This window comes from Eublepharis macularius, chromosome 19 (genome assembly GCF_028583425.1).
Source record: "Eublepharis macularius isolate TG4126 chromosome 19, MPM_Emac_v1.0, whole genome shotgun sequence".
Taxonomy (NCBI): Eukaryota; Metazoa; Chordata; class Lepidosauria; order Squamata; family Eublepharidae; genus Eublepharis; species Eublepharis macularius.
In genome coordinates, this window is record NC_072808.1 from 23,913,504 (window position 1) to 23,941,380 (window position 27,877).

The 27,877-nt window shown below is 48.7% G+C and overlaps 1 protein-coding gene across 2 annotated transcripts; it reads right to left on the bottom strand.

Moving 5' to 3' along the window:
- Positions 1-125: 125 nt before the first annotated feature.
- On the bottom strand, positions 126-27,877 carry PDZD4 (PDZ domain containing 4). Of its 2 annotated transcripts, none has more exons than XM_055003448.1 (8): positions 27,773-27,877; positions 9,502-9,773; positions 8,144-8,234; positions 6,254-6,331; positions 4,903-4,965; positions 4,693-4,794; positions 3,671-3,781; positions 126-2,204 (listed from the first exon to the last, which is right to left on the bottom strand). In XM_055003448.1, the coding sequence occupies exons 1-8, from the start codon at positions 27,830-27,832 to the stop codon at positions 870-872; spliced, it is 2,112 nt and encodes a 703-aa protein (XP_054859423.1). In that variant the 5' UTR covers positions 27,833-27,877; the 3' UTR covers positions 126-869. The 2 variants fall into 2 exon arrangements, with proteins under 2 accessions (XP_054859423.1, XP_054859422.1); XM_055003447.1 differs by having other exon boundaries at positions 6,233-6,331.

Sequence of the window (27,877 nt, forward strand, 5' to 3'; positions counted from 1 at the left end):
GCCAGCAGGGTCGCCTGTCCTACAGCATTCTCCTACAGAAATAAAACTCTACAAAACGTAATGTTTTTTTTTCTGCAATGAGTAAAAAGAACAGTTTTTATTGTCACAATGCAAGTTCAGCCGCGGGTGCTGGGTTTACCACAAGTTATCTGCTCCACAGCCTCCCAGTGTTAAGCTAGTGTTCCTGGGATGGAAGGGGCAATCAGATGGCGGAAAAGGCAGGAAGGGGACTCGTAGTCGCTTGTGGGATGAGCCGCCAGGGCCCAAGGCTCCAAGTTTAAATAGAGAAATGAAATGAAAAAGAAATTGAGAGCCACAATCACAAAAGAGAAGAGGAAGAGAGAGAGGAAGAGACAAAGACGTCGCCACATCCCAGACTGGGGGAGGGGTCTTCATTGGTGCTGTCAATGTATAGGGCAGGGGAGCCCCCTCGCTTCCCATGTGCTCTGCACGCTCTGTGTTAACCACAGTTGATTCCTTGTGCTTCATCAGAGTATGATTGGCAGGGGCTAAGCTGCAAGGACCTTTCCCTAGGAGAGGGGTGACAGAGCTGCCCTGCACCTCCCTACAACACAGCAGGAAAATGGGTCTCTCCATAGCGAGGTCTTGACGGGTGCAGGTTCTGGAGTGCTCCCTCTTGCCCCTGGTTCTTAAGGCAGGAAGGGATGCTGGGCTTGCGGTCCCAATCTAAATTTGGTTCAGAGTATCGGGCCCTTCTGAGCCACAAGGCGGTCAGAGGGCAATGTTAAATGCTTCCCTGGTGCATTCAAAGAGCAGATTTCCCAGGAACAGAAAAGGAGGCTGGCTTTCCAGCACACCTGGAGGGAAAAGCAACACAGCCGCATCCTCTGCTGTTCATCTCAACGGGCTCAAACAGTGGTGACAGACAGGAGCGGGTTGTAAACCCTGCGCCCGTCTGCAGAACGAGTGCCGTGTGCTAGCATCTCCTGGATGGTAATCCAGTTATCCAAGATACGACGACTCCGTTTCTTCATGGTTTTGCGGTGGCTCAGGGCCAAGATGTTGACCTCTCCAGATGGCCCACGGGCCTCACTGCCTTCCCGTTCCCTCAAGCACTCCAGCCGGCTCTGCATCATAAACTCACGGCGCTTTCGTTGCTCACGGGCACGGATCAGGTGTTGCTTACGCTCTTCCTTGCTCCAGTAACGTCCCATCTTCATCTCACTAACAGCATCATCATCTGTGGTCATGCCGCTGCGTTCTTCGCGGATCTTCATGGCTCTGGCTTTAAGCAGCCGGTCCCTCACAGGCCTCTTGGCTACGTAACGTGTGCCATCGCTGCGGACCTTCACTTTCCATTCCATGCGGGGCTCTCCCTTGCCCCCTAGAGAGTCTTTGCATATGCTAGCCAGGCTCATAGGGCTGATGGGAGCAGGTGGCTCTTCCCGCTGTCGCCGGCTCAAATAGGGGCTCCCTTCTCCACCCGCTTTGGGGCTGCGCCGCACCCGCTCCTCCCGTCGGAATTTGGGCTGTGGGGGTGAAGGTGGGGCAGTCCGGTTAAGGTTGGGGGGCTCAGCCAAGCGGCGCAAAGGGCTTTCCAACAAAGGGGTGCTGCGACAACTCTCCCCAGTGTTGTAGGCACTGGTGCTGTCTTTGTCTGAGCGTTCTGGCAGCTCTGTGATGTCAGACAACTCGTGTTTCTTCGGTTCTCCTTCCAGGGCGTAGAGTCCTTCTTCCTCAAGCAGCCACGCCTTCATGCAACGCTCCCGCAGCTGTTGCATCTTTTGTGCTCGCAGAATGTTGCGGCACTTGAACTCCAGGTGGCGGAGTTCCTCCTCCAGCAGCGCCACCTCATTGCGGTTGACATCCAGCGCTGCACTCACCAAGCCCGGTTCGTTGCCATTCTCCAGGTGGCATTTAAGCTCAAGCAGCTCACGGTAGCGCTCATACTCTTCATCAGTAAGCCCTGGCATCATGTCGGTGCCCACAGCGCTTGGCAGCTCCCCTGCCAGCAGCGAGTCCATGCTGTAGTGGAAGTCTCGGGGCTGCAGGCTGGGTCCAAATTTCCGCAGACTCCCCGGGGTGTTGGCAGCACTGGGGGCTTCGTCTCCTAGGAGGTCGTGTTCAGAGCTCTCTTCGTTGCGGGTGCTTTCATCGGTGCGCCCGACGCCACTGTCCAGCTCCTGGCTGTTCGTCAGGGGGGTTGCAGGATCCCCCGCAAGCTTTTCTTGGGGAGGCTCATTCTAGGGAGATGAAGGACAGGGCACCGTCAGCGAGAAAGATGCAGGGAAATAATTCTTCAGCCCATTGCTTTGGCCCTGCTCTGTACCTTGGTACTGCTGACTGATAGCTAAGAGCCAGCTTTAGAACTCAGCAAAGATGGCAGCAGCGGCAGCCTCCCACGGGAGCCAAACCACAAGCCAAAGGCCTTTTAGCTCCCTCTTCCCCAGCCTGAAAAGCCAGAGAAGCTTCAGCACCTGAAATACTCACCCCGTGATGGAGGCAAGGGGCCCGAGGGGCCCCTTCCCTTCTTGGTGTGAGAAAAGCCTTCACAATTTATTCATTATCTTTATTTTTAAAAAAGATTTTTATACCGCCTCTCCCTCAAACAAAGCCCAAAGCGGTTGACAGCATTAAAAATAATCAAAGAGTTCTCCAGCCTCAGCAAGTGACTCTGGTGCAAAGGCCAAGATACAGGAAAGCTGAAGCAAGCAGCTGAGATGGAGAACAAAGCGAGGGGTCTGCCTTTGCTGCCGTTCACAGAAGGGAGAGGATGTTGAGAAGGCCCTGCTTGTAAGCATGCTCTGCAGCAAGTGCTTGAAATAAACTCAGCTTTCTGTGATTAGAACCTATAATGCAGTCACCTCTCCACAACTCAATGCAGAAGACCATCTGGAGGGTCGCTGGAGGCGAATCAGTTTGCAATTTTATAGCAAACTGACATGGCTGCCTCCAGTGATGCTCACAGAGGACTTTTAATCTGCAACGGGCTAATTAAGTAACAGCAAGCGAGATGTCTTTGTGCAGACAAGACCAGATGGATCCAGAGAAGATTTCTTTTTCTTTTCCAGAGTTAATAAGAGCATTTGATGGGTGGACAGAGTTTCACAGTGAAATCCTAAGAGTTACTCTGCTTAGGATTTCACTGTTAGTCAACAAACCATGCACGGAAGAAGAGTTCACCACTACCACCACCACCACCCCCAATGGCAACTGCAACATTTAAAAAAAAAAAAAAACTCTAGGAAGTTCTGACCAGTGTTTTGTCTGATCTGACCCAGAGATCCAGCTACATTTAACCCTGGCTCTCCAGTCTGCTCAAGTAACGTAGGATTCATTTAAACAATTGTGCTGGCATTTTACAGGGTTCCTGTGCACATAACGATTACCAAATTCACACTGACGAGATCCGTTGCTTGCTTCATCTCAAGTGTAGGCCACGGATCACCACAAATCTTTGAAATGTGGCTTTCTATTTGATAACTACAGTCATGGGCACGGCAATGTTTACTGCAGCCAGTGCGGGATATCAATTTGCAGGGATCTCAGCCCCTGAAGCATTTGCTGAAGACTGAAAGTTATGGCAGAGCGGGAGTCCGACTATAAATCTGCTTGTTGTGTCTCTGGACCCCTAAAGGAGAAGAGCATTTCAGAAGCATGAAGAACAGGATATGTGGCGGGCTCCATTTCCCCCCTCTGAACCACATACCTGCTGGTCTGGTGGAGAAAGGAGCCGATGGGGTCTCGTTCCTGCTTCGTGGTCGGAGCCAAAGTCATCTAGGAAATCCTCCCGGTCACTGTCCTTCCAACGCTTGCACAGCTGGAAGAGTGACGAGAGACAAACATGGCCAACGGGATCCCAGCCCAGGCTCTTTGGTGCTGCATTCGGGTAACCCCCAGTCTCTACCACTCCAGCTATATTTTGCTACCATACAGTCATAGTATCTGGTTGTTGTGGGTTTTCCGGGCTGTATTGCCGTGGTCTTGGCATTGTAGTTCCTGACGTTTCGCCAGCAGCTGTGGCTGGCATCTTCAGAGGTATAGCACCAAAAGACAGAGATCTCTCAGTGTCACAGCTGCTGGCGAAACGTCAGGAACTACAATGCCAAGACCACGGCAATACAGCCCGGAAAACCCACAACAACCATCGTTCTCCGGCCGTGAAAGCCTTCGACAATACAGTCATAGTATCTCCTTGATCAAATACTAAGCATGGAAAAATTGGAGAGTTCCTTCCACCGAACCTAACCCCGGCATACCTTTATAACTTTGTCACTGCGCATCTGTGTACCCATATTTCTCTGAGGAATCTCAAACTGTTTTTGAGTTCCATTTAACACAGACAGACTGGCTAAAGCCTTTCTCTTTCCTTGTTCTGAATCAGGGGTGACCAATCTATTCAAATGTGGCGAAGGGTGACCTCAGTGGCCAGTGTTGGAGATCTGGACTCTCCCCCCCCCCATATCCCCCCCCCACTTGTATATGCATTGGCTGTGGAGGGTCTGGCCCTTCCGCTGGAGGTCCTCCCTATGTTTCATGAGAAAATGCTACAAAAACTTCACAACGACACTGAACCCTTAAAGGCACCCTCTTGGCTGCAGCGAAGGGGAGGCCAGCCAGCTTAGAATTCTGCCTTTGGGGCTCCCTTCCCAGATTTGCTTTTCCAGATCCAACACGCTATCCAGCCTGCACATCTGAATGGGCCGTGCCAGGCGTCTTGGTGCCTTTCACCTCAGTCTCGGGTCTGGCCAGCAGCAGAGAGATGTTTGTCCGTTCCTCTTGGGTGAGAATTGCTACTGCCTCCTCTCGATTTTGCACCTCCACCCCATTAATCTATGAGCGGAAGAAAAACAGAAAAAGGCAGGTTTAAATTCACGCATGAAGCAGTCGTCCTCCTCACACACGAGCACGGACCACCACCACCACCACCACCCCATTCACCTGGACGATACGATCTCCTTCCCGGATCCGACCGTCCTTGGCAGCAATACTGTTAGGGTTTACCTGGTGTAAAAAAGTGGGAAATGAACATCAAGTATGCTGCTATTCCCTTTTGAGTGCTGGACATATTCAGTGTTTGCTGGCTGCTGCTGCTGGCTGCCTCATCCAGGCTTCTGGATTTGGGAGGTTTAATGTGAATTTGCGCAAATGAGTAGACGAGACTGCTAACTTCTTGGAAAGCTGCTGGCCAGAATTAACCGTTCAGTCATTTGGGGAAAAAGAATCCTGCAGGTTTCATAGCCTGCTTCTGCCTTTCTCTGCTGACAACGTGAGACCACATGTTTTTCCTGCCTTCGACCTTGCTCCCCTAATGCTGGGGGATCCATTGTCCCAGAAGATACCTCTTAGGTACTTCAATGTGATGTATTAAATATGACTCACTGCAATTTAGGTTCATATTGTTAGCACCAACGAACCAAAACGTGTACTGTATTAGCTCAAATGCAAGACTAGGTTTGTTCATAGGTATGCCATTAAGAAAAAAGGAAGAGGGTAATCTTACATTTGAATACAAGTTATAGTTGTGTCCAATAATATTTGCGTGTGTGTGTATTACATTTTTAGAGGGGGTGCCTTACATTCAGATTCGTCTTCCTTTTGAGTAAACAGAGTAGTTGCTGACTATACTCAAAACATGTTTCCAGTCTCCGTGCATTTAGACATCGCCATATATTCGTGTCCCTCCTGCATGCCCTGATTCCTTCCTCTTTGCCTTGAGAAAGTGACTGAAATTTTTCCCATGAAGTTTCCTGGAATTGCCATCGATTTGGGGTCTTTTATCCCACCTTTCCTCGAGGTTGGGGTACAGGATATGATGATCGTCTCCCCCATTCAGTCCTCATAACAACTCCATAAGGAAGGTTAGGCTGACGGTGAATGACTGGCCCAGGTCCATCCAGTAAGTTCCATGGCAAGTGCAGGATGGAACCCAGATCTCTGCGGTCCTTACCCAACTCTCTGCCCACTGAATGAGCTTCTGCTGCCAGCAGTGGTACTCTCCAAGAATGCCTCTGCCAGTGGCTGCCCACGCTGCTCTTAGGCATCTCCTGGTCTCTCCCCCAGTCAGCAATAGGGCCTCAGCAATGTGTGCGGGATAGCCTGGCTCTGCGGAAATTCATCCCCCTCCCCGCCGCAAGCAGTCAGCTGCCTAGACCCAGGATTGCCCCTTCCCCTCTTCTGCAAAATTTGAATCCTCAGTCCCCATATGCAGCCCCCTCTCTCTGCCTCTTCAGGCCCACACCCCACACCCCAAGGACTCCCCCTCCCCCACCTCTCCAACGTAGATGCCTACATCGTCTTCATCATCAGTTCGATAACAAACCATCAGGCCCAGCTTGTCCCGGTGACTGGATTTGTACAATTCCACCTCCTGTGGGACAGAGAGAGAGCATATCCAGCAATTATATGTATGTTTTCTTTTGTTCTGTATTGTTAGCTATTGGCCAAAAAAGCAAAATATACTAAATAATAATGTTCAAAGTGGATTCTGATATAAATCTCATCATGTTAGTTCATGCATGCACATTCATATTCATTTAGGAAATGTATATGTTGCCCTCTCCACAGACCTGCCCAAAGAGGCTCACAAAGTAAAAAACCAAAAAAACATTAAATCATTTAAAAAAAAATATCAAAAACCATAAAAACAAACATAGGGCATGAAAATAGCATAAAACAACTTTCAGCAGAATGACGAATGCAGTATCAATGGATAACTCTAATTAATAATAAGCTATCAAAATGACACCAAGGTCATGCATTGGGTTCCATTCATACGATGCGAGTTCACACAGCCTCAATTTGCCTTGGGCCATGCAGGGAAGAGTCTCACTACTCAAAACCAGGCTCCCTAGTTTTAAAGGGGGAGACCTGTGAGTTTTAGAGAGGCCATCTCTTCTCCTTTAAAATGCAATAAGCAAGCAGGGAGCCCAGTTCAGCACAGAGTCTCTCTACATGAGACATCTTACACGGGGATGCTCAAGTGTAGGGAGACACAATTTTAGTCAGGAATTGTAGTTTAAATCCTCAGAGGGTTTGTTAATTTCATCTTCGCATCCTGGAAGGGGAGGTGAAATTGACAAAGAGCCTTCAGGGAGTAATCTCCACTACCTTCCTATAGCAAGGTGAAATTGATGGAGCCTTTGGCTTTGGCTTTTTAAACTACACTTCCCAGCTAACATTGCATCTCCCTACACTTGAGCATCCCCGTGTAAGATGTCTCGTGTAGAGAGACTCATAGTGAAACACAATGGAGCTCGATGGCTGTTGTGGGTTTTCCGGGCTGTATTGCCGTGGTCTTGGCATTGCAGTTCCTGACGTTTCGCCAGCAGCTGTGGCTGGCATCTTCAGAGGCGTCTTTTGGTGCTACACCTCTGAAGATGCCAGCCACAGCTGCTGGTGAAACGTCAGGAACTACAATGCCAAGACCACGGCAATACAGCCCGGAAAACCCACAACAGCCATCGTTCTCCGGCCGTGAAAGCCTTCGACAATACAATGGAGCTCCTTTCTCTGCATGGCCCTGAGGCAAATGGAGGATCTTTGGCCTGTGTGTCTGAGCTCTCAGATGCAGCATCAGTAATTAAGTACTGACTAATCTTGAGTATATTTGCTGGCTCTTTTTTCTTAACTATCTGCATACGCTTTGTGCACAATATTGCATTGCCTGCTCCCCCCCTCCACACACATTCAGTAAAAAGTCAAACAAATGTGCTCAGATCCATTTTCTAAAGTAACATCAACAGACAAAGGCCCAGTGTGAAGAGGGCAGAGGCACTCCCACAGCACTTTAAGGGGTTGTTGTTAAATGGATGCCACTATTCATATCAGTGTGACCTGAAATGTCTGCTAGCACCCAAGGACACAAAGAAATCAGGAATGACGCAAAGGGCACTGTTCCCTCCAAGGCATTTTGGAGAATTCTGGCTTCAAGTTGGGGGGCGGGGGTGAGAGCTCATTGAGGCCCTTTAATCTGCACATGATGTGCCTCACTATAGAAGGAGGAGGAAAGAATGGTGGTTGAGTTGGGTCTAGTGGTTGAGTGGCAATCTTGGGCTCCCAGCAAATGCCCACCTCTGGAGAATTTCCAAATTTTGGCACCTGAGGTTTAACATAATGAAAATGTGTTAGCAAAACTGCATACAGATGTTAGAAAACTGCTCCAGCCTCACCACAGTCCTACCTCATATTCCAGCTCCTCTGCTCGCTCTGTCTCTGGAGGACCTCCTTCCATGAATTCCACAGGATCATAATATTCATGGCCAATCGAGGGGCTGTGGAACAGAAGAGGGAAATTAGGAGAATCACCCCTTTGCCGCTAAGAATGCCTTAGGAGACTGCCAGGGCTGAGTTGCCATGTACAAAGTCAGCAAACACATGACAGAGGTGAAAATCTGGAATTTGAGCATAGGGGCTGGCTATGGTAAATCAGGGGTGAGGAAAGGTCATTTGATACAAGCTCTTTAGCCTGCCTGTACAAGAAATTCACCCTCCAGAAATTAACAGCAGCTTGCCAAACCATTCCTTAGCTCTGATTCTGTGGAAACTGAGGGCCTAACCACATGTTACACTGTGTCCTGACAAGCATACTGTCGCAGCTGCTGACTGAGGCCCAGGGAAGCTCTCTATAGGCTGCCACCACTCTGGTACAGATTTCCTCGGAGCACCCTAACGCATCTAACTAGACAGTTCTTAACTGTCTTGTGACTGCCTTCAAACTGTCTCACCCCTTCTGGATGGGGGTCCCTCCATCTGCAGCACCCTCCCCTCCTCTCCGCACCCTGGGAGTGAACCCCCCCTCCCACTGTGGCAAGGCCTTTTATACCTTCTCTCAGGCCCCATTCCCCCCTACTTTCCTATTGGTGCAATTTCCCCTCAGAATCCCCTTACCCAATCACAGGGCCCTATGATTCTATGCTTAACCCTTTCCTCCTTGCCTTTGCCCTGATGGAACCTGGGAAATGTAGGCCCTGCAGTCACTTTAGTGCAGGCTTCCCCAGAGCCACTTGGCTCATAACACACATATATGCTAGGAGTTCCCTGTTGAAAGTCAGATGTGTGTGAGGTACCACTTGGATAGGAATGGCAGCACACAAGGGGAGGTGTCGTAAGCGCTCCCCTCCCTCGCGCACACACGTCACCAATACGAAACCGCCTAGGGAGCCACTATTTGCCACACTGAAGAAACTTAGTCCGTAGAGGTTTCTCAAATAGCAGCTTTATTTCAGGTCAGCCCCTCTTCCCACACACCGTGGCCCACATGGACGTCCAGCTCTCAGACACGGACGAATCTGAAGTTTCAGCAGGGAATTCCCAGCACACATTTGCTTGGCAGGACCTGGAGTGGCCGTGGGGTGGCCCTGCACGCAGTGCCCTGACTCAGGCTCAGCACCGGGGAACGCAGGGGGGTGGCAACAGTGACCTGAACTCCTCTTGTGCCTTTGAAGCCCATGGTAGTAGGAACATGCCTTTGGCTTCCAATTCAAGGTCCTGAGGAGCGAAGGCCAAGGGAGGATGTTTTCCTCAAGGGAGAGTACTCACAGATCCGGCAGGCCGTACGGTTCCAGAGCCACAGCTGGGGGGCTTGGCGGCCGCATCCTGCCTGGCCCCAAGAGGTGCTCGAAGGTGATGTCTGTCTGGGTTCCGCTGTCCACCAGCGTGGCCAGGTCCCCCTGGGGGGCAGGTCCCTCCCCACCCCCACCACGGCTGCGGGGGCTGCGCCGGAGCACCTGGATGACCAAAGGCTCCTTGGAGCAGCGCAGGGCCTCCAGGGTCTGTTCCTGTGAGAGACGGGAGAGCTCCCGGCCATTCACCTGTGGGGGGAGGAAGGCAGAAGAAATTGGCCACGTAAGTCCAAGCAGCCCCTGCGATAAGGGATGTGGGGACCAGGGCAGTGGTGCTGAGAGGCTGGGCCAGAACCAACAGGTTGAAATTAAATCAAGAGTTTTCAGCTGAACATTAGGGAGAACTTCCTGACAGTCAGAGCGGTCCCTCAGTGGAACAGGCTTCCTCGGGAGGTGGTGGGCTCTCCTTCTTTGGAGGTTTTTAAGCAGAGGTTAGATGGCCATCTGACAGCAATGTCGATCCTGTGAACTGGGCAGATCATGAGAGGGAGGGCAGAATGGGTTGCATTAGTGCTTAGCTCTCGTGGCCCCTTCTTACATGCCCAGGGTAAGGCCGATCGCCACCTTGCGGTCAGGTAGCAATTTCCCCCAGGCCAGTTTGGCTAAGGATCCTGACGGTGTTTCTTCTGGGCACGGAGTAGGGGTCACTGGGGGCGTGGGGAGGGGAGACAGTTGTGAATTTCCTGCACTGTGCAGGGGGGGTTGGACTAGATGACCCCATAGGCCCCTTCCAACCCTATGATTCTATGCTTAACCCTTTCCTCCTTGCCTTTGCCCTGATGGAAATTGCCCATCCCAGGCTGCTGCTAGAAAAGACAGCAACTTGGGATGACCCCCCACCCCGAGCCTCCTGAAGGGAGTGAGGCAGACGCACTCACACTGGCCCAGTTCAGGCTTCCCTGTTTTTCCCCTTCAAGCATTCTCTCCTGTATGGATCATGTGATGCCCCCCCCCCACAATGATCCAATGTGCCAAGCATGACCTTGAGTGCTGCCTTGCCCAGATGGCTGCTGCCTCAAGCCTCCCTCTACCACGCATCCCCATTCTCCCGCCTGCCACCTGTGCAGGCTCCATGTTGCGCACACTCGGGTAGGAGATCAGCCATTGCAGGGCCCCACGCAACTGTCTCTCTCTCTCTCTTCCTAGCAGACAGTAGCATGGCTTCCCTTTGGCCTCCCGCAGTACAGTGGAGCCAAGCATGGTTGCAAACCATCTATGACAACAAGGGGTTCTGCAAAAACAGTTTTAATTATTTCATTTATGAAAATAAAAAGAAATGCCCAGTGGCTTTTACGGCATCTTCTTATCCTACAAAACAATTTCAATGTTCATACTGGAGCCTGCCAATTAGAACCGTACGTTGATGTTTTTGGAAAAGAGGCTGAAATGTTCCTGAGGGTTTTTTGCGCTCTTTCCCTTTTTCCCATTTGTACTCAGCTTTGCGATGCACCATGAGAAATCTGTCTGGCAATACCAGGAAACCCACAGCAATACAGATTGGAAAGACATCAGTCACAGACATTTAATTGGATTGATCAAACCTGTGAATAAATCACCGATGATTTGTCATTCATGTAAAAATGTACTGTTGCTGCCCTCCACTGGGAGTTTCGTTTCTTATGGGGGAAAAAATCACCCATGATAATAAAACTATGGGCAAACTCTGCCCATTGTAGGGTTTCTGCTAATTATTATGGACAGAAATCTCCATGCAAACTATGAATGTGAAAGAATAAATGGACACAAATCTGACATTAAAATAAAAATCGCTTGGATTCCGTGGTAAATCTCTGCTAAGGGAAAGCATTTCCACCCAGGGAGTGGGACATCCTCATGTTTAGCCTCCTGATTGATGCTCCTTGGGGACAGGGGAGCACGGTGGAAGGGGAATCCAAGCTCTGCAAAGGGAGGGGGAATTGGCAACCCCCCTTCCATTCATTGAAATCTACCAAGGGATCCACGTTAATATTTAGAAAGAAGTGGGAGAACATGTCAGTCTCCCCAGATGCTCAGCTTCTGATGTGGAACCCATGTTCCTTCAATAGAAGATTGAAGACTGGGGTTTTTTTTTTTTTGAGATTTCATACTCCATCCACACCTGGCTTGGAAAAAAGCCTTGAGATTTCTTACTCATTGCAGGTGTTAACTAACTGGGCTTAACTCTCGGCTCTGCAATTTTTCTGACTAGGTCTGAACAAGTGAGAAACCCCCAAGGACTTGTGGGGGGGATTTAATTTCTCCCCACATTATTTTCATTTCCCCTCCCTCTGATAGCCTTCCCCTTTCCCTGCTTCCTTCTCTTTCTAACTCCCACCAGCCAGCCTACCTTTATCTGCCCCTCCAGCTTTCCCTCCCCCTTGTATTCTCTCCCCTCCACCTAGTTTTCTGTTTCCTTCCATCTTCTCTCCCTTTCCCTCCTTCCTTCCCTCTCTTCCATCTATCACTTTTTTAGTCTCTCTCTCCAAATTCAAAATTTGGAAGGCTTGGCTATATTGTTGTGGCTACCTAGCAACTCCTCAAATGACCACTGAAATCTCAGATCATACAATTGTGAGAGCTCAATAGGCATTTACTAAACCCTCCTCTTTTTTTTTCTTCTGAGATTTCAGATTTTTCTGCAAACTGACAAAACCTGATATTTCAGATTTTTCTGCTTCCCCCTGTGTGTTGGCCCACCCACCCAATTTGTCCCAGTCTCCACTGGGTGGATTTTTTTTTTATACACACTCTAGGGCCCAGTTCAGAATTTCATATAATGATTTTTCATAATTGCATTTCATTCTGTACTTTGTGCCTCTTGACCCTGTGTTTCCCCCCAAACCTCTTACATATAAAATGATTGCACAATGAAGATCCACTCACAGCACTTCATAAAGTATCCTCCAGGCAAGTTTATGTGAAAGTAAAAGGTTATTAGTTTTTAAGGAGCTACAAGACTCCTCTTTATTTTTATTGCAACAGCTTAACATGGTTACCTCATGGTTATCAATGCAACCCAAGATGAGATGCCAAAGTCTTAAGCCATCCAGCTTGTCTTATTTAATCTACTTGTGTCTTTTGTAGTCTCTCACCAGCCACCAGCCCCGTAAGAAGTTCAGTGCAACATAACCATCCTGTAGACTGACTTGATGAAAGTACTGGCAGTGGTTAAAAAGGGCAATTATTAGGAAACTTACTGAAAATTAAATGGCTACAGTATTGATTTATGGTTAGGCCTCATTTGGAATCCTATACATAAAAGCCGGGCCGTATTGGCGACGACTCACTTCTTATCCTGCTGGTGCGCCTGCAGCAAGATAAATGGTCAGTTGTCAGCACGGCAGGCCTCTGAAGGGCCACAGAGATGGGGGGAGGCACAGCGTGGGGGAGCCCCGGCCCCCAACACAGCCTTCCTGCCACCTCCACATTGGCTGTGGGGCCATCAGTGGGCTGCACCTGCACAGCTGTCCCAAAGCCCCGCTGCTAGAGCCCGCTGTATTTATTTTCACAATGGGCTCTGTTGCTAAGTATTGCAATAATTATCAACTTCAATGTGGAGCCCGTTAGTCTCCCAGAATTACAGCTGAATTCCTGTCTACAAAGGTCAGTTCCCCAGAAGCGGCAGCTTTAGAGGGAGGACTCCGTGGCATGACATCCCCATTGAGCTCCCTCCTTTCCTTAAGACTTGATCCTCAAATCTCCAGGAATTTCCTCATGCTGGCACTGATAACTCCAGATGATTGTATCTTAAATGGAGTGAGAAAATGCCCTGAAGAGGTTCTAGATACTCAAGGTGCAAATTAGTCATCCCACAAAACACTTTCAACATTAAATGATGCTGGAATAGTAGACTCCCAACATCCACCTCCTCCCAAGATTTCAGGGCATGTTTATCCCAAGGACAGAACAGAAAATCTCAATATTTACCACAGCAGGGACATACTTAGAGTTTGGGAGCACGGGCTCTGAAGTGAAAAGGTGGGTGCTCAGGCCTGTGCACCATGGGGTTGGATTCACAGATGGATTCTCTAAGACCCCAAAATGCCAAGATGACCCCAATGTTTCAAAACTCAGGCCCCAACAGCTGACAGGTGGTGTTCCCATCACTGCGTCACAATTGGTACAGGCCTTCACATTGCATTCCATGCTTTACACACCAGAGACCACAACCCTGTTGTTGTTTACACCAGTGGTTTTTAAAACTGTGTTCCAGGAATGCCACTGGATTTAAAAGTGGATTAGGAAAAACCATGGAGAGCTATTAGACACAATGGCTCTAGGGAACCTCTGTGGTCAGACCCAAGAGGTCAACTCATATTCTGAATACAACAGGGGCGTAACCTCATGTTACATTTTCCTCATGCCCACACCTGTTCTATGCAATCAGATTGGCCCGATCGCAGACTCACACTGGCAGCAGGCAAGGGAAAACTCCCAAGTTGTCTGAGCAGGCACCAACTGGGCAACACTCACAGCTTCAAGTCAAAAGGGGTATTCCAGGAACACATCCACATGAACAGACCAAGGTCAGAGACAAGTGACTCAGTTCCAAGCACAGCAGCAAGGTCAGTAGTAAGCAGACAGGTTGCTTCCACAAAGCCGCTCCCTTTTCGGCTGCTTTTAACCCTCACAGTGCTCAGCTGCTTGTGCTATTGCATGCACCTGCTGGCTGTCTCAGTCCTGCTCCTGCAAGCACTCAGCATCACCACTAATGATGCTGGGCCGGTGCTGTGCTGCTAGCCTGGCACTGCGCCTTCTGGCTTGGAGGACTCTCCTAGCCCTCCTCTGACGGCACTTCCGAGGCTCTGGTGATGGAGGGGGACACCTGGCCTGCACCTGGCTTTCTGTTGCCAGCCCAGGGCTGGGAAGCTGAGGGGGAGAGCTGGCTGGTGCCTGGCTCTCTGCTGCTGGCCCAGGGCTGGGAAGCTGAGGGACCGATGTGCTGGGGCCTGGCTGTGGGTCTATGTCTGAACCTTCAGAGGCTGCCTCCTCCTGCAGTGCCTCTGCCACTGGCGGTGGATCTGGGTCAGGTCCGCCAGCTGCCTCTCCCTCAGAAGAGTCCTCTGAGAGCGGAACTACAAGTGACAAAAGGCACAGGTTGGACACTTGTCAGCTTCCCTCAAGTCTTGATGGGAAATGTAGGCGTCCTGGTCTTGCAGCTTGGCTCTCCGACTGCTGTCCAACGGACTTTTCAACTGTCACTTGTCCAACATTCCACCAAGCTGCCTACATTCCCCATCAAACCTTGAGGGGAGCTGACAAGTGTCCAACCTGTGCCTTTTGTCACTTGTGGTTCCGCTCTGAGAGTCTCTCTGCTCTGCTGGGCCAGGTTGGTCCATGACACAGATGTGCATTGCAAGTTTCATGCTGGGAGCTTTTCCCAGGGGCACACATGGCTGATCTGGATCAGGCCCATGGCATGTGGGGAGAAATGGCGGGGAGGTGCTCTGTTGCCCTGTTGGGAAAACTTAGGTGCTCATCAGCTCATGTGGTTTTCGCAATGGGGCACATAGCGACTTCTCAAAGTTGGCATGGGAGGGGAAAGCTTAAGTACCCTCTCCCTGCACATCTTGGTCTCCGAATCGGGCCTAAAGATGCCTTGGAATTAATTTCCCAGCACAGAACTCACAACACATGTCTGATCACACGTTCCCCCTGAAGGAGAGCATGACGAAAACCTAACAAGTCGTTACGCCATGAATGTGCAGTCTAGAGTGTGCCATGCGATGCACAGCAACAAGCAGCATTTACATGGCTGGCATTTGACATGGAAATGATTCTGTGAAGGTAGAAAGTTTGCAAAGCGTAAGATGACTTTGTCCCAAGATGGCAGAGAGGTGAGCCCGCTGTGTCTCTGACCTTGCCAGGGGTTGCTAATTTGATTCACCCCATGAACATGTGAACAAACTACCCAGACTGGGAGAGTTCAAGGGATGCTGTCACAGGATAAATGACCATGTAAAACAAAGCCATTACGGCAGAGGAGGGAAAAGGAGATAAGGCCCGCTTGTTTACACATCCAGAGGCAGCTCTCCGAGGTTGTCGCTGGCTTATTATCCCCACAGGCAGCCATCTCCACTGATGCTCAGACAAAGAATTCCAGGTTGCTTTTCAGACAGGCACCCCCAGATCCCAGAAAGTGAACTGTATCTGTTGCAAACTCTATATATCCACAGTTTGCATTAGCACTGAGTCCCCAGCACTCCATTTTAACCAGTGCTCTTCTTTGCCTTCTCTTTCTCTCCGCTCTTCAAACGTATTTGCAAACAAGAGGCTGAAGCGAGTAAAGGACTGTTTTTCCACAGAACAGATTGTGTGGCTGGCTCCCTCCCTCCCTCTCTCCCTCCCTTTCCTAAAACTGGTAGGGCACGGAACAGTTTACAGCAACAGAAGGATATCCTTCATTTGGTGACTTTTTCTTCTCCCACAGAAGAGCTCCTGTGCCTTGAACAGCATCAAGGTGAGGAAATTCACAGGAGAAACCCAAAGGCTGGAGAAAGCACACACTGAATTGCTGATGGGCAGGTAATCGAAGGCTCAAGTGCTAGGTGAAAAATCCTCCCATTTATTTATTTATTTATTTGACTTGCATCCTTCCCACAAATGGCCACCAGTGCCTAGGGTTGCCAGCTCCAAGTTGGGAAATTCCTGGAGATATGGGGGGGTGAAACCTGGAGAAACCTGGAAAAAGGGAGGTCTGGGGAGGGAAAGGACCTTGGCATGGCATAATTGCATAGAGTCCACCCCCCAAAGTAGCCATTTTCTCCAGGTGAACTGATCTCTGTGGCCTGGAGACCAGTTCTAATTCCAGGAGATCTCCAGCCACTACCTGGAGGCTGGCAACCCTACTAGTGCCACTCACTGTAGCTTGTGCAAATGTTATCAACAGGCACTGCCATGTGCCCATTGATAAAAATCACCCGCTTCGCTTCATTCACACTTATTTCAGCCCTATCTTAAGGGTATCATTTTGCAGATGACAACTGAGGAAGAAAGTTGCTTTGATTAGATTCTTCCTGTTTTGTATCTGAAACAGCCTTCATGCTCTTGCCATAATCCACACCTGGTTGTTTCCCTGCATATTGTTAATTCTGTCTTGCAAAGGGTTCCTGATGACACGCTCGGTTCATGTGCATACATAACAAAGTACGTAGATCTATTTTATTATAGAAATCTACACCACTACTTTGCATCATGGGTTGACGCACCTATGGATGCGTCATGGTGCAAGGCACGGTGTGCAGCATGAATCTCTGAATTGCATTGCCTTTTGTGGAACAGCCTTGTGTGCGCGCGTGCATCTCTCTCTCTCTCTCTCACACACACACACACAAATGCTCTCCATCACTGCAGCTGCAGTTGCCATGGAAACTGGAGTGATTGATACAAGGCATCTGCAGCCAGGGAAAAGGAATATACGGGGAAAGGGGATCAAATGCAGAGCACATCTCTTCCCTACTCCCTTGCCTTGAAGTCTAGAAATCAGGATTTCCCTTCTCTCCTATGCCCAATTTTGTATTTCCAAATGGTGTGACAGCAGATCGAACCAGGGCTGTAAATTGATTGCCTGTTTGAGGCTGGGGAGATTCACAAAGGGAAAGCCCCCAGAGTTGGTGAGGGGAGGGAGGGAGCTTTGGGTTGGGGGAGGAGGCTTGAATTTTGTCAAAAGCTAGAAAAGAAAGGGCTGGCAAGTGGTTTGGGAAGGGTGGGGGCAAGCTTGAGGAGGATGTGCTCTGCCTTGAGAAGGCCCTGCAGGAATTTATAACAAATGCTAATCACATTCCTGTAGGCAGGTCTGGAATGAGACCCAGCCCGGGGCCAGCAGCAGATGGCTCCCCGTAGCTTTCCTTTGTGTGCCTCTTTTTTTCCCTGCCTCTTTCCCAAACTGTCTCTCCCAGCATCAAGCCCCCTGGGGAGCTCTTTCTCTTCTGATGATGACGTCCCCCCCCCCCCCCGCCGCAGCTCAGCCTGGCCTCTTCAGAGATTTTATCCTCTCCCCCTCCCAATTCTAACTAGTCCCCCTCCCATTTTTTGCAAGTATCCTGGGCCAGGAACTGGCGTTGCAACGCACAGCCCAGTCGCACTGCAGCAGAGAATGGCAAATGGGTGGTGTTAAGATGTTTGTGTGTGTTAACTGTGATTGCGTGTGATGTTTGTAGATGTGTAAGCTTGGGTGTGAGGACCCTTGAAAGCTTCGTAGCCCTAGGAGTTGCGACTTTATAGATATAAATGTCATTCTTTGTTTGCTTGTTTAACTACTATTAGAGTCTGATGTGTATGTGTGTTTTTAGCCTTATTTATGTCTGCCAAGGATTTTGCATGTGTGCGTGTATATTTGCGTAGAAAGTGTATGCAAGGCTATGTCTGTTCATGACATTAGCAGCAAATACAGCTGTATCTGATGTGAGCAGGGTGTGCGTGCGTGTGTGTAGAGGGGTTTAGACAGTGCTTTAAGCAACAGGGATAGCACATATATCTTTATGGTCCTACGTCTCCTTTACCTAGCTTGTACACAAGTGTCAGAGACAGCATGTGTTGGTGGGGGGATGGGATTTGTGTAAAATAAGCCATCTCCTATTTTCTGTCCTATCCGTCTTTTGTCCATTTGGTTTTGTGATTGACATGGAGAGTATCTGGATTGTGTAGATACTTATGCAATCAGTGCTCTTAATGATAGGATGTTTCGGATGTCAATAATTCACAGGATTGCCATAAGGCAGGAGTGACTTCACTTGCCAGCACATAGCAAACATGTAGTTATGCAGCCTGATTTGTGACTTACCTGGATTGTGTGTGCACTTGTCTAGTTGTATTTGGTGTGAGATGCGCCTCCAGTTGACTTCCCCAGAGGACCCATGCTGCAGAACCCTTCTCTACCACACCCATTTTAGCAATAAACAGCTTCACAGACTCGTTTTCTAACATCCTCACTAAAACAATGAATCCTGTATTCAGGCAATTACAGACCAGGGCTTTTTTTTCTGGGAAAAGAGGTGGTGGAACTCAGTGGGTTGCCAGCACAGGGGGCAACTCCTGGCAGGAGGTGGTGCACCTGGCACCATGCGCACATGCGCAAAGTTTGCACATGCTTCCAGGACCGCGCAATTACATCACTTTGGGTCAGCTGGAACAAGGGGGGAGTTTTTAAAAGTTTAAACCGCCCTCAGCAAAAATGGTCACATGACCGTTGGCCCCGCCCCCTGATCCCCAGACAGAGGGCAGTTTAGATTGCCCTCCACGCTGCTGCGCGGAGGGCAATCGAAACTCCCCTCTGTCTGGAGATCAGGGGGCGGGGCCACCAGCCATGTGACCATTTTCAAGAGGTGCCAGAACTCCGTTCCACCCCATTCTGGCTGAAAAAAAAGCCCTGTTACAGACTAAGCCACAAGTGCCAACATTTACTTCCTCTTTGGGAAAAACTCCATAAAGTCTGCAAACAGGTGGTTCAGCAGACAGCAACGTGCAGACCAGGTGGTCCGCAAGACTCTACCTCGGTAGCTCTCTCAAGCTGAGGGGAGCACTTGTTGGAACCCCCTTAACAGTCACCTTCAAAACAAAATACTTAAGAACTGTTCTGCTGATCAGTGATCCATGGAACGCAGCATCCTATCTCAAACCCTGGCCAAATAAATGCCTCTGGGAAACACGCAAGCAGAGCATGAAGACAAGATCAGCCTTCTCTGGGTCTCTGGGCTTTCCCGCATGCTCAACTGATTCCCGATTTTCTTCGCAGTCGATGTGCAAGCCCTGGAATTGGTCTGGTCTGGTTCTTTTGCAAGTCTGCCCTCCCGCTGCATTTTTACAGTTTTTGAGTCGGTTTATTTTCTTCCTCACGGGCCATAAATAATCAGGATTTTCAAGGGAGGGGGCTATTGTCATCAGCGGTGTCAGAGCACCCGCAGTTGTACAAAAAAAAATTGCACATGCTTATATCGGCATATCAATATAAAAGCGGATTTTTAAAAAAAGATCGAAAGTGAACACACTTGCCTGTCTTTGCGTGGAGAAGCTTAAAGAGGAGTAGCTCTACCACCCATCCCTAAGCCGTCCCCCACATCCAAACCAGAACACACACCCCGTGGCCAAACCACAGCAAGGAGGCAGAGGCTGGTACCAGCAGGGCAAGCCCACCTTTGCAGGGACGGAGCCCAGAGCAGCAGCGGCTATGTCTCTTTCAAACGACGTCACTTTTCTGGCGCTGGAAATGCCTCCCCTCCACCTTGTAACTTTGCAATTTTAAAAAAAATAATGTCGTTTTCTAATTGCTATATCAACATACCATTGTAATGACAGGTACAGCAGATTTTCTGCATTCTTTCAGTTTTTAAAAAGTAAGCCTCTAGCCCCTTTCCTTGCAGAGATACAAGGAAAAAAACTGAATCCAGGTAAGTCATAAATCTTCTGGGCTAAACTGGGTTTGGAGAAGGCATTTTTTGCAGCTGCATTAGCTTGCTTCTCTAGTGGCAATGCCGAATCCAGTATAACCCCTAGGTTCTTATCCGAGTCTGCAGGGGTCCACTGAATTCCATCCTAAGTGGGAAGTACAATGCCCTTCAAGATCTCAACCAGCATAACATCTGTCTTGTCTGGGTTTAGTTTCAATTTGTTTGTGTTCAACCATTTGACCACAGCTATTAGGCAGCAGCTTAAGAGCTATACCACATCCCCAGTGGATTTGGAGAGTGACATACAGGGCGGGGTGTCATCTGCATATTGATGACATCCAGTTCAAAGGGTACAAATGATTTCCTAAAGGCTTTACATAGAGGTTGAATAACACAGGGGATAATATTACACCAAGTGGAAACCCTCAAGATAATTCCCATTCTGAAGACGGCTGGTCTCCAACAGCAACCCTTTGAGTCTGTTCAATGAGGAATGATCTAAACCAGTCCAAAGCACATCCCCAATATCTATTTCTGCCTCCAAATAGGATGGCATGGCCTACTGTATCAAAGGCTGTAGATAGATCCAGAAGGGACAACAAAGACACGTGGCTTTGTCTACATCCAGACAGAGGTCATCGAATAAAGCCACCAGAGCGGTTTCCATCCCACAGCCCAGCTTCAAACCAGACTGAAAAGGGCTCAGAGCACCAGAGTTATCCAAGAAGACCTGGAGTAGGTCTGCTACTACCAGGGCTTTTTTCCTGGGAAAAGAGATGGTGGAACTCAGTGGTGGAACTCAGGACCGCACAATGATGTCACTTTGGGTCAGTTGGAACAAGGGGGGAGTTTTTTTTAAGTTTAAATCGCCCTCGGCAAAAATGGTCACATGGCCGATGGCCCCACCCCCTGATCTCCAGACAGAGGGGAGTTTAGATTGCCCTCCACGCTGTGGAGGGCAATCTAAACTCCCCTCTGTCTGGAGATCAGGGGGCGGGGCCACTGGCCATGTGACCATTTTCAAGAGGTGCTGGAACTCCATTCCACCACATTCCAGCTGAAAGAAAGCCCTGGCCACTGCTCTCTCGGTCACTTTGCCTAGAAAGGGTAGATTAGAGACCGAGTGGTAACTGGCCGCATCATTTTTGTCTAGGGATAGTTTTTTAATTATCTCTTTGAATGGCTGAGGGATGGCCCCTTGAGTTAGCGATTAATTTATGACAGACATCAAGGGTTTCCTTCGGTGGTCCTTACATAATTTAGCATCCAACATGAGCTATGATCCAGTGCACAAGTAATGGCCTTCACAGATTCCAGGATCTGCTTAATATTCATCACTGTAACTGGGTCAAGGTAGACCAGATGATGTATTAAGCTTTTCTTCTACTTCATCTATATCACAGGCAGCTTCTAGGTCAGACCATATTTGTTTTATTTTATCTGCAAAAACCTTGCAAAGGTGTTACAGCGAATTGACTGTTCCTGAAACTGCAATGGTTCAGATTTAGGAGTCAGAAAATGTTGAAGTACCTTAAACAATCAGATGCAGAGGAGTTAGCCGTGTTAGTCTGTGGTAGCAAAATCAAAAAGAGTCCAGTAGTACCTTTAAGACTAACCAATTTTATTGCTGCATAAGCTTTCAAGAATCAAGTTCTCTTCGTCAGATGCATGATACATCTGACGAAGAGAACTTGATTCTCGAAAGTTTATGCTACAATAAAATTGGTTAGTCTTAAAGGTGCTACTGGACTCTTTTTGATTTTGCTTAAACAATCAGGATGGTCATGAACCAGCTAATGCAATGGCTGTAGAGAAATAACACTTCATAGGTCTTCCAATGTTAAGTTATCATAGCTGATAATTATCGCCAGACCACTCTTCCATGAACTTAGCTAGTTCTGTATCCATCTCCACATTTTTGGAAAGCAAATTCACCAAGTTAGGTATGGTGCATTTGCCGCTAAAGCTCATTCAGCCTGTATCTAAGAGATCTGATATGAGAACAGAATTTTGCTGGCGTGACAACACACAGGGAAGGGACCAAGAAGCCAAAAGCCTGTGAAAAGAGAGTGGCTGCTCCACCAATGATCATCTGGTTACCATCAACCAATGACATGAAAATACACACACCCAAATCCTCAAGTGGAGTTTGATTGAGGAGGATTGTGAACTGTCCCAGTTGGGAGGTGGCTAAAGAAGATGGGATTTCCTTTTCCACGGCCACTTATAGAGAGACACGTGAAAGCCAGGATCCAGTTCACGTCACTTGATTTCTCATCATGATGCCTCAATGTATGGTGACTCACAGCTGAACATGCAAGCGAGCTCTATTGTAAAGCATTGTGTAGGAGCCGATATGAAAGCTCTATTTGTCGTGGTTTGATCTGTGGTGGGAAATACCAGCTGAATGCCACAGTCATGTATGGGACAATTGGTAGGAGGGTCCAGGGAGAAGGGCTTGCACACCTTTGAGGGTTTGAACACAGCCCAGTGTGGACACAGAGCTGGAGGCGAACCTGAGTTCCAGAGGTTGGTTTGCCACAGGCAACTAACTATTCCTCATCTATAAAACAGTCACTTCCATGCCAAGGCCAGGGTTCAATCCACCAGCTTTTCCACTGGTGAGAAAGGGGTGGGGCCCTGACTACCAGAAAGGCTTTGCTGGGGTCATGGCCCTGCATGGAAAAAAAGCCATGTGGGTGGGACAGGGGCTGTAATAAGGAGGGGGAAATGGGTGAGATTGAGCGAAAATGTTGGCTGGATTCAGCCCAAAGATGGTACGGCATCTTACACTTTTTTTAAAAAAAAAATGCTACATAATATAACGCCCTGATTGGAATAGCCCAAGTGAGCCGGATCTTGTCAGATCTCAGAAGCTAAGCAGGGTCGGCCGTGGTTAGTAATTGGATGGGAGACCTCCAACGAAGGCCAGGGTTGCAGAGGCAGGCAATGGCAAACCACCTCTATTAGTCTCTTGCCATGAAAACTCCACTAGGGGTCACCATAAGTCAACTATGACTTGAGGGCATTCTCCACCACCACATAATATAGCATTCATGGATGCATGTCTATCCAGTCCTCCCGTCCCCATTTCTTCTCTACAACAACCCTGTGAGGTAGTTCAGGCTATTAGAGTGGCTGTCCCAAGGTCATTCTACACGTTTCATGGCTGAGCGGGGACCGTCCTCCCCAATCCCAGGCCGACATTCTAAACAGCAGACCACACTGGTTCTCAGTCATACACATGCCAGGCAGTCTGCTTGAGTCTGGGAGGGACTGTGGCTTAGTAGCAGAGCCTCTGCTTTGCATGCAAAAGATTCCAGGTTCAATTCCTGGCATCTCTGGTTAACAAGATCAGGGGGGGGGGCGGGATGTGAAAAGACTTTTATTTGAGAACCTGGAGAGCTGCTTCCAGTGAGGCTTGACCAAGGGTCTCTCTGATTCTAAGGCAGCTTCAGCTGTTCGTGTTGCAGAAATGCCACTTGCCAGTAGGACTTCCATAACACAGTTGTTTGATATAACTTTCAATGAACTCGCTGGCATTCTTTAGATATTTCTTGGCATGTACACAATACATCTGTGGGAAACTGGCAGTCAACTGCTTATTTCTGCTCTAAGCAAAGTACACCTGGTGGTGGTGGAGAGTGCTGTCAAATCATAGTTGATTTATGGTGACCCCTGGCAGGGTTTCATAGCAAGAGACTAACAGAGGTGGTTTGCCATTGCCTGCCTCTCCAACCCTGGTCTTCGTTGGAGGACTCCCATCCAATTACTAACCAAGGCTGACCCTGCTTAGCTTCTGAGACCTGACGAGATCGGGCTCACCTGGGCTATCCAGGTCAGGCCAAAGAATACCGATACATTTCCTAAAGACTGCAGCCGCCCAAGATCAGGCCATTACTAATTTACAATTCAATGTCAACTAATGTTGTATTTCTTTACCGGTGACTTGGATCTGATTGAATCTTGTTATCTGTTGTCTCTGGCCAGGGCCAGGAGTGAAAACAAAGCCTCCTTCTTCAACCAACTGTCATTTTGCTTGTTTAATGAAGGAGAAATTTGTCCAGTCAGCACACTTTGAGTCTCGGTTTCCTTTGCTTCAGATTCAATATGCAAACAAACTCCGGCAAATGAAGCCAAGTTGATTTGGACTCAAATGCACTTCCACGTTCGTGAAACAAGACACTGACTCATCTTGCAAACATTTGTCATGTTTGAAATCTGAATCTGTCAAAAAACGAGTTTTTGAACAGAACTGATGAATCTCAAATATTCTGCTTATAGGTTAACGTGGAAAAATCAGAAAGTATATTACTAAAAAAATCAGAACGCAATCTCATATACATAAAGCTAGCATACCCCACCATGGCCAAGAGGCAGCAGGGAGCAAAGCAAAGCAGAGAGAAAAAAGGCAGGCATTCAGGTTTGACCACCATTCCACCTGTTGGAAACCTAGGCTGAAAGGCTGGCTTTATGATGCAGGAATGGGCAGAAAACTGAGATTACAGCATTCATCTTTCTGGACAACACAGAGGTCTTCTCCAGACCACCCCAAGATTCATTGCCAGCTTTGTTATAAAGAAGCTAAGAAAGAAAGGACCCCAGGTTTCTAACAGTATGAATATCACAGAGCTGCAAAACTGAGCTCAAAGCAATTTAATACTTGTATAGCCTCTCTTGCCCCTTGCCAAATAAAGTAATTATTTACCATCAACCCAATCCATTCTGCTCTCTCATCATTAGTATGTAGAATGACACACACACCCCAGGCAAAGAATTGCCAGGTTCAGCATGAAGACAGTCCTTATGCACAGATGTGGAAAGCAAGGATTTGTCGGAGTTTGGAGAGAAAAGTTTGCTGACATGGTATAAAATGGCTGCAAACTCTGAAGGCCAACTCAGTTAGAGAAGCCACCTCCAATTCATGACCTAAGATCAGGTCCTCTTTAATTAATGGTTTCAGCAGCACTCCAGTCTCTTGGAAAGCTAGATTACTGCCACTCTTGCTTGTGGATCTTATCTGCCAAAGCCACATGGAATTGAGATGCCAGAGCAATTTATTTTTCAGGGTTATCCCCTGAACAGAGGAACAATCTTATGGGTAATCAGCTCAGAGGAAGATCCAGAGAAGTTAGCCGTGTTAGTCTGTAGTTGCAAACTAGTAGACTCCACCTTGAAGACTAACCAACTTTATTGTAGCATAAGCTTTCGAGAGCCACAGCTCTCTTTGTCAGATGCATCGTCAGACGAAGAGAGCTGTGGCTCTCAAAAGCTTATGCTACAGTAAAGTTGGTTAGTCTTAAAGGTGCTACTGGAGTCTTTACTATTTAGCTCAGAGAAAGGTTCTGTCTCAATGTGAGGCAAAAGCTGGAATTGTAGTGTAAAAAAGATATTGCAGAGCTGGGCAAAGTGCAAAAGAGGGCAGCAGAGATGCCTAAGTGGTGTTAGAAAACCTACGAGGAAAGGATTTGGGGCAGTTCATTCACAAAAAAAAATATGACTCTTCATTTATTTCCTTCGTTTTTACCCTGCCTTTCCGCCCATGACACAAAGTGGTGTACATTGCTCTCCTCTCCGCTATTTTATTGTCCCAACAGCCCTGTGAGGTAGGTTAGACTGAGAGTGTGTATGACTGGCTCAAGCTCACCCAGAAAGCTTTCATGGCAGAGTGGCGTCCTTCTGAAGTAATGCTAGAACTTGGGGGCACCCGACGAAGTCGATGGGCAATAGATTGAGGACGGACAAAAGGAAGTACGTCTTTACTCAATGAGTAATTAAAATGTGGAATTTGCGGCCAGAGGGTCCAGTGGCAGCCAAGAGCGTGGCTGCTTTTACAAGGGGGCTGGACAGGTTCGTGAAGGAGAGGTCGGTTAGCGGCTACTGGCCATGGTGACTAAAGGGAACCTCCACGTTCAGAGGCAGTCCATCTCTGAAACCCAGTGCTAGGAGGCAGTGTTAGGGGAAGGCCTTGGCCCCTGTGCCATGTGTGTCGCCCTACAGGGCAACTGGCTAGCCGCAGCATGAAGCAGGATGCTAGACTGGATGGATGTCTGGCCTGACCCAGCAGGGCATTTCTTGTGATACGATCCAAGGCTTTTTGAAGCACTTCAAAGGCTGAACACAGCCCATCCCAAAGGCTTGATCCTGTCCTGGGAATGCAAGGACCAGCCGCAGCCTAACCTTTGGGAACCAAATTCCAAGCGATCAGTCTTAAAAAGGATCACTTTGCAGCTGAATCAAGGCAAACATCTGCTTGACACGGCAGCAGGGATCTATATGGTGTGTGCAGCTGAGAACACATTGTGCACACACAATGCTTTTGATATGATATGATACGAAATCTTTTACGTGTACACTTTCAAACCATAACACGTGAGGCAGCCACAGCAAATGCTGTGGTTTGTTTGGGTTTTTTAAAATCTGGGACTCTACCAGCCCTCTGCCAAGCATGAAGTAGTATCTGTGGAGGGTGTGTGTGTATTATACAAGGTAGATACAACATAATACACAAATAAAACGTACCTGTGCATGTGTGTATAAATACACTTGCATGTTGTCTCAAAAGCACACATGGATGCGTGTCAAATCATTGTGTATGCAAGATGAGACTGAATGCTTATTAGGTTTCCCTGCAGAGATACCTGATGCTTATATGCAAATATACTTTACTCTGCCAATATACCAAAAACCCCAAAGCTTTGTATGCCTGGGTGCACGAAGATATGATTAACACCTACAGTCCACAGTCATGCATAGAGAGAGTAATAACCCGTACATGGGAAAGCAATTCTCACACGACACAGCAAGCTTACTGCCAACTGTATATTGTGTGCCTCTTGGTGAACACTATAAAGAGACCAGAGAAAGGGAGACGAAATCACACCACAAATACTACACAAACACACACGCCTGAATGCCAGTGAAATGTACACACTGGTAAATATATCAGTGTCTACACAGGTAAAATCACTCATCCATATGCACACTTCTATATCCTCACGGATTATATAATATGGCCCATGTTAATGACATACGGACAGGTATAGATGCCTGTTATATCCCTGAAGACTGGTAGAGAGCATTCCTCGTCTGCCTCCCGTGCAAAGCCCTGAGCTGCACACCTTATCCCCCAAGACCCTCCCTCCACCTTCCACCCCAGTCCCTCTGCCCCAAGGCTTTGCTTATGGGGAAACTGCCTTTGTACCTGGGGTCTGGGAATGGGGGGCGGGGGGGGGAGCAGAACGGAGGCGCATGATAGGACTGAGAAAGACCTGGGTGGGTGGGGGACTATATCAATGGGTGGAGAGAAGAGATGGGGGGGGGTATCAGATCTATGGAGATTTAGACAACAAAAAGAGACCCCGAAAGGAGGAGAGGAGATACCTGGGCGAAAAGAAGGCGGCGAGAGAGGGGGGAGGTAAATGGCTGGGAGGAGCAGGATGAAGGGCTGCAGCGGGGAGGATGAATGGGAGGGGAAGGGTGAATGGTACACCTGCCTGATATGAGCCAGCCTCAGCCCCCCAGGGACTCCCCCCTCCTTGGCCACCCTGTTCCCTTTCTTTCTTTCTTTCTTTCTTTCTTTCTTTCTTTCTTTCTTTCTTTCTTTCTTTCTTTCTGCTCCCCATCATTCGAGGGGCTGTGTGCTATGGGAAGGGGGGGGGGGAGACCAGTTGCTAAGCAACCTCCCCTCCCCAGTACCTGCTCCCCTCCCCCACTGCAGCCCCACCCCCACCTCCCTTGCCACAGAGCCCCCTCCCTCCCCCACCCGCAGACGTGCCTCAGAAAAGACCCCCCCTCTGCTGCCCCCCCCCCCCGCTGCCCTACCTGCAGCATGACCCGGTACTGCTCCTCGGGCTTCTCCACCACACACATGTTACATCCCATGGCGGCGGCGGCGGCGGCGGCGGCGGCGGGGCTCACCGGCGGGGG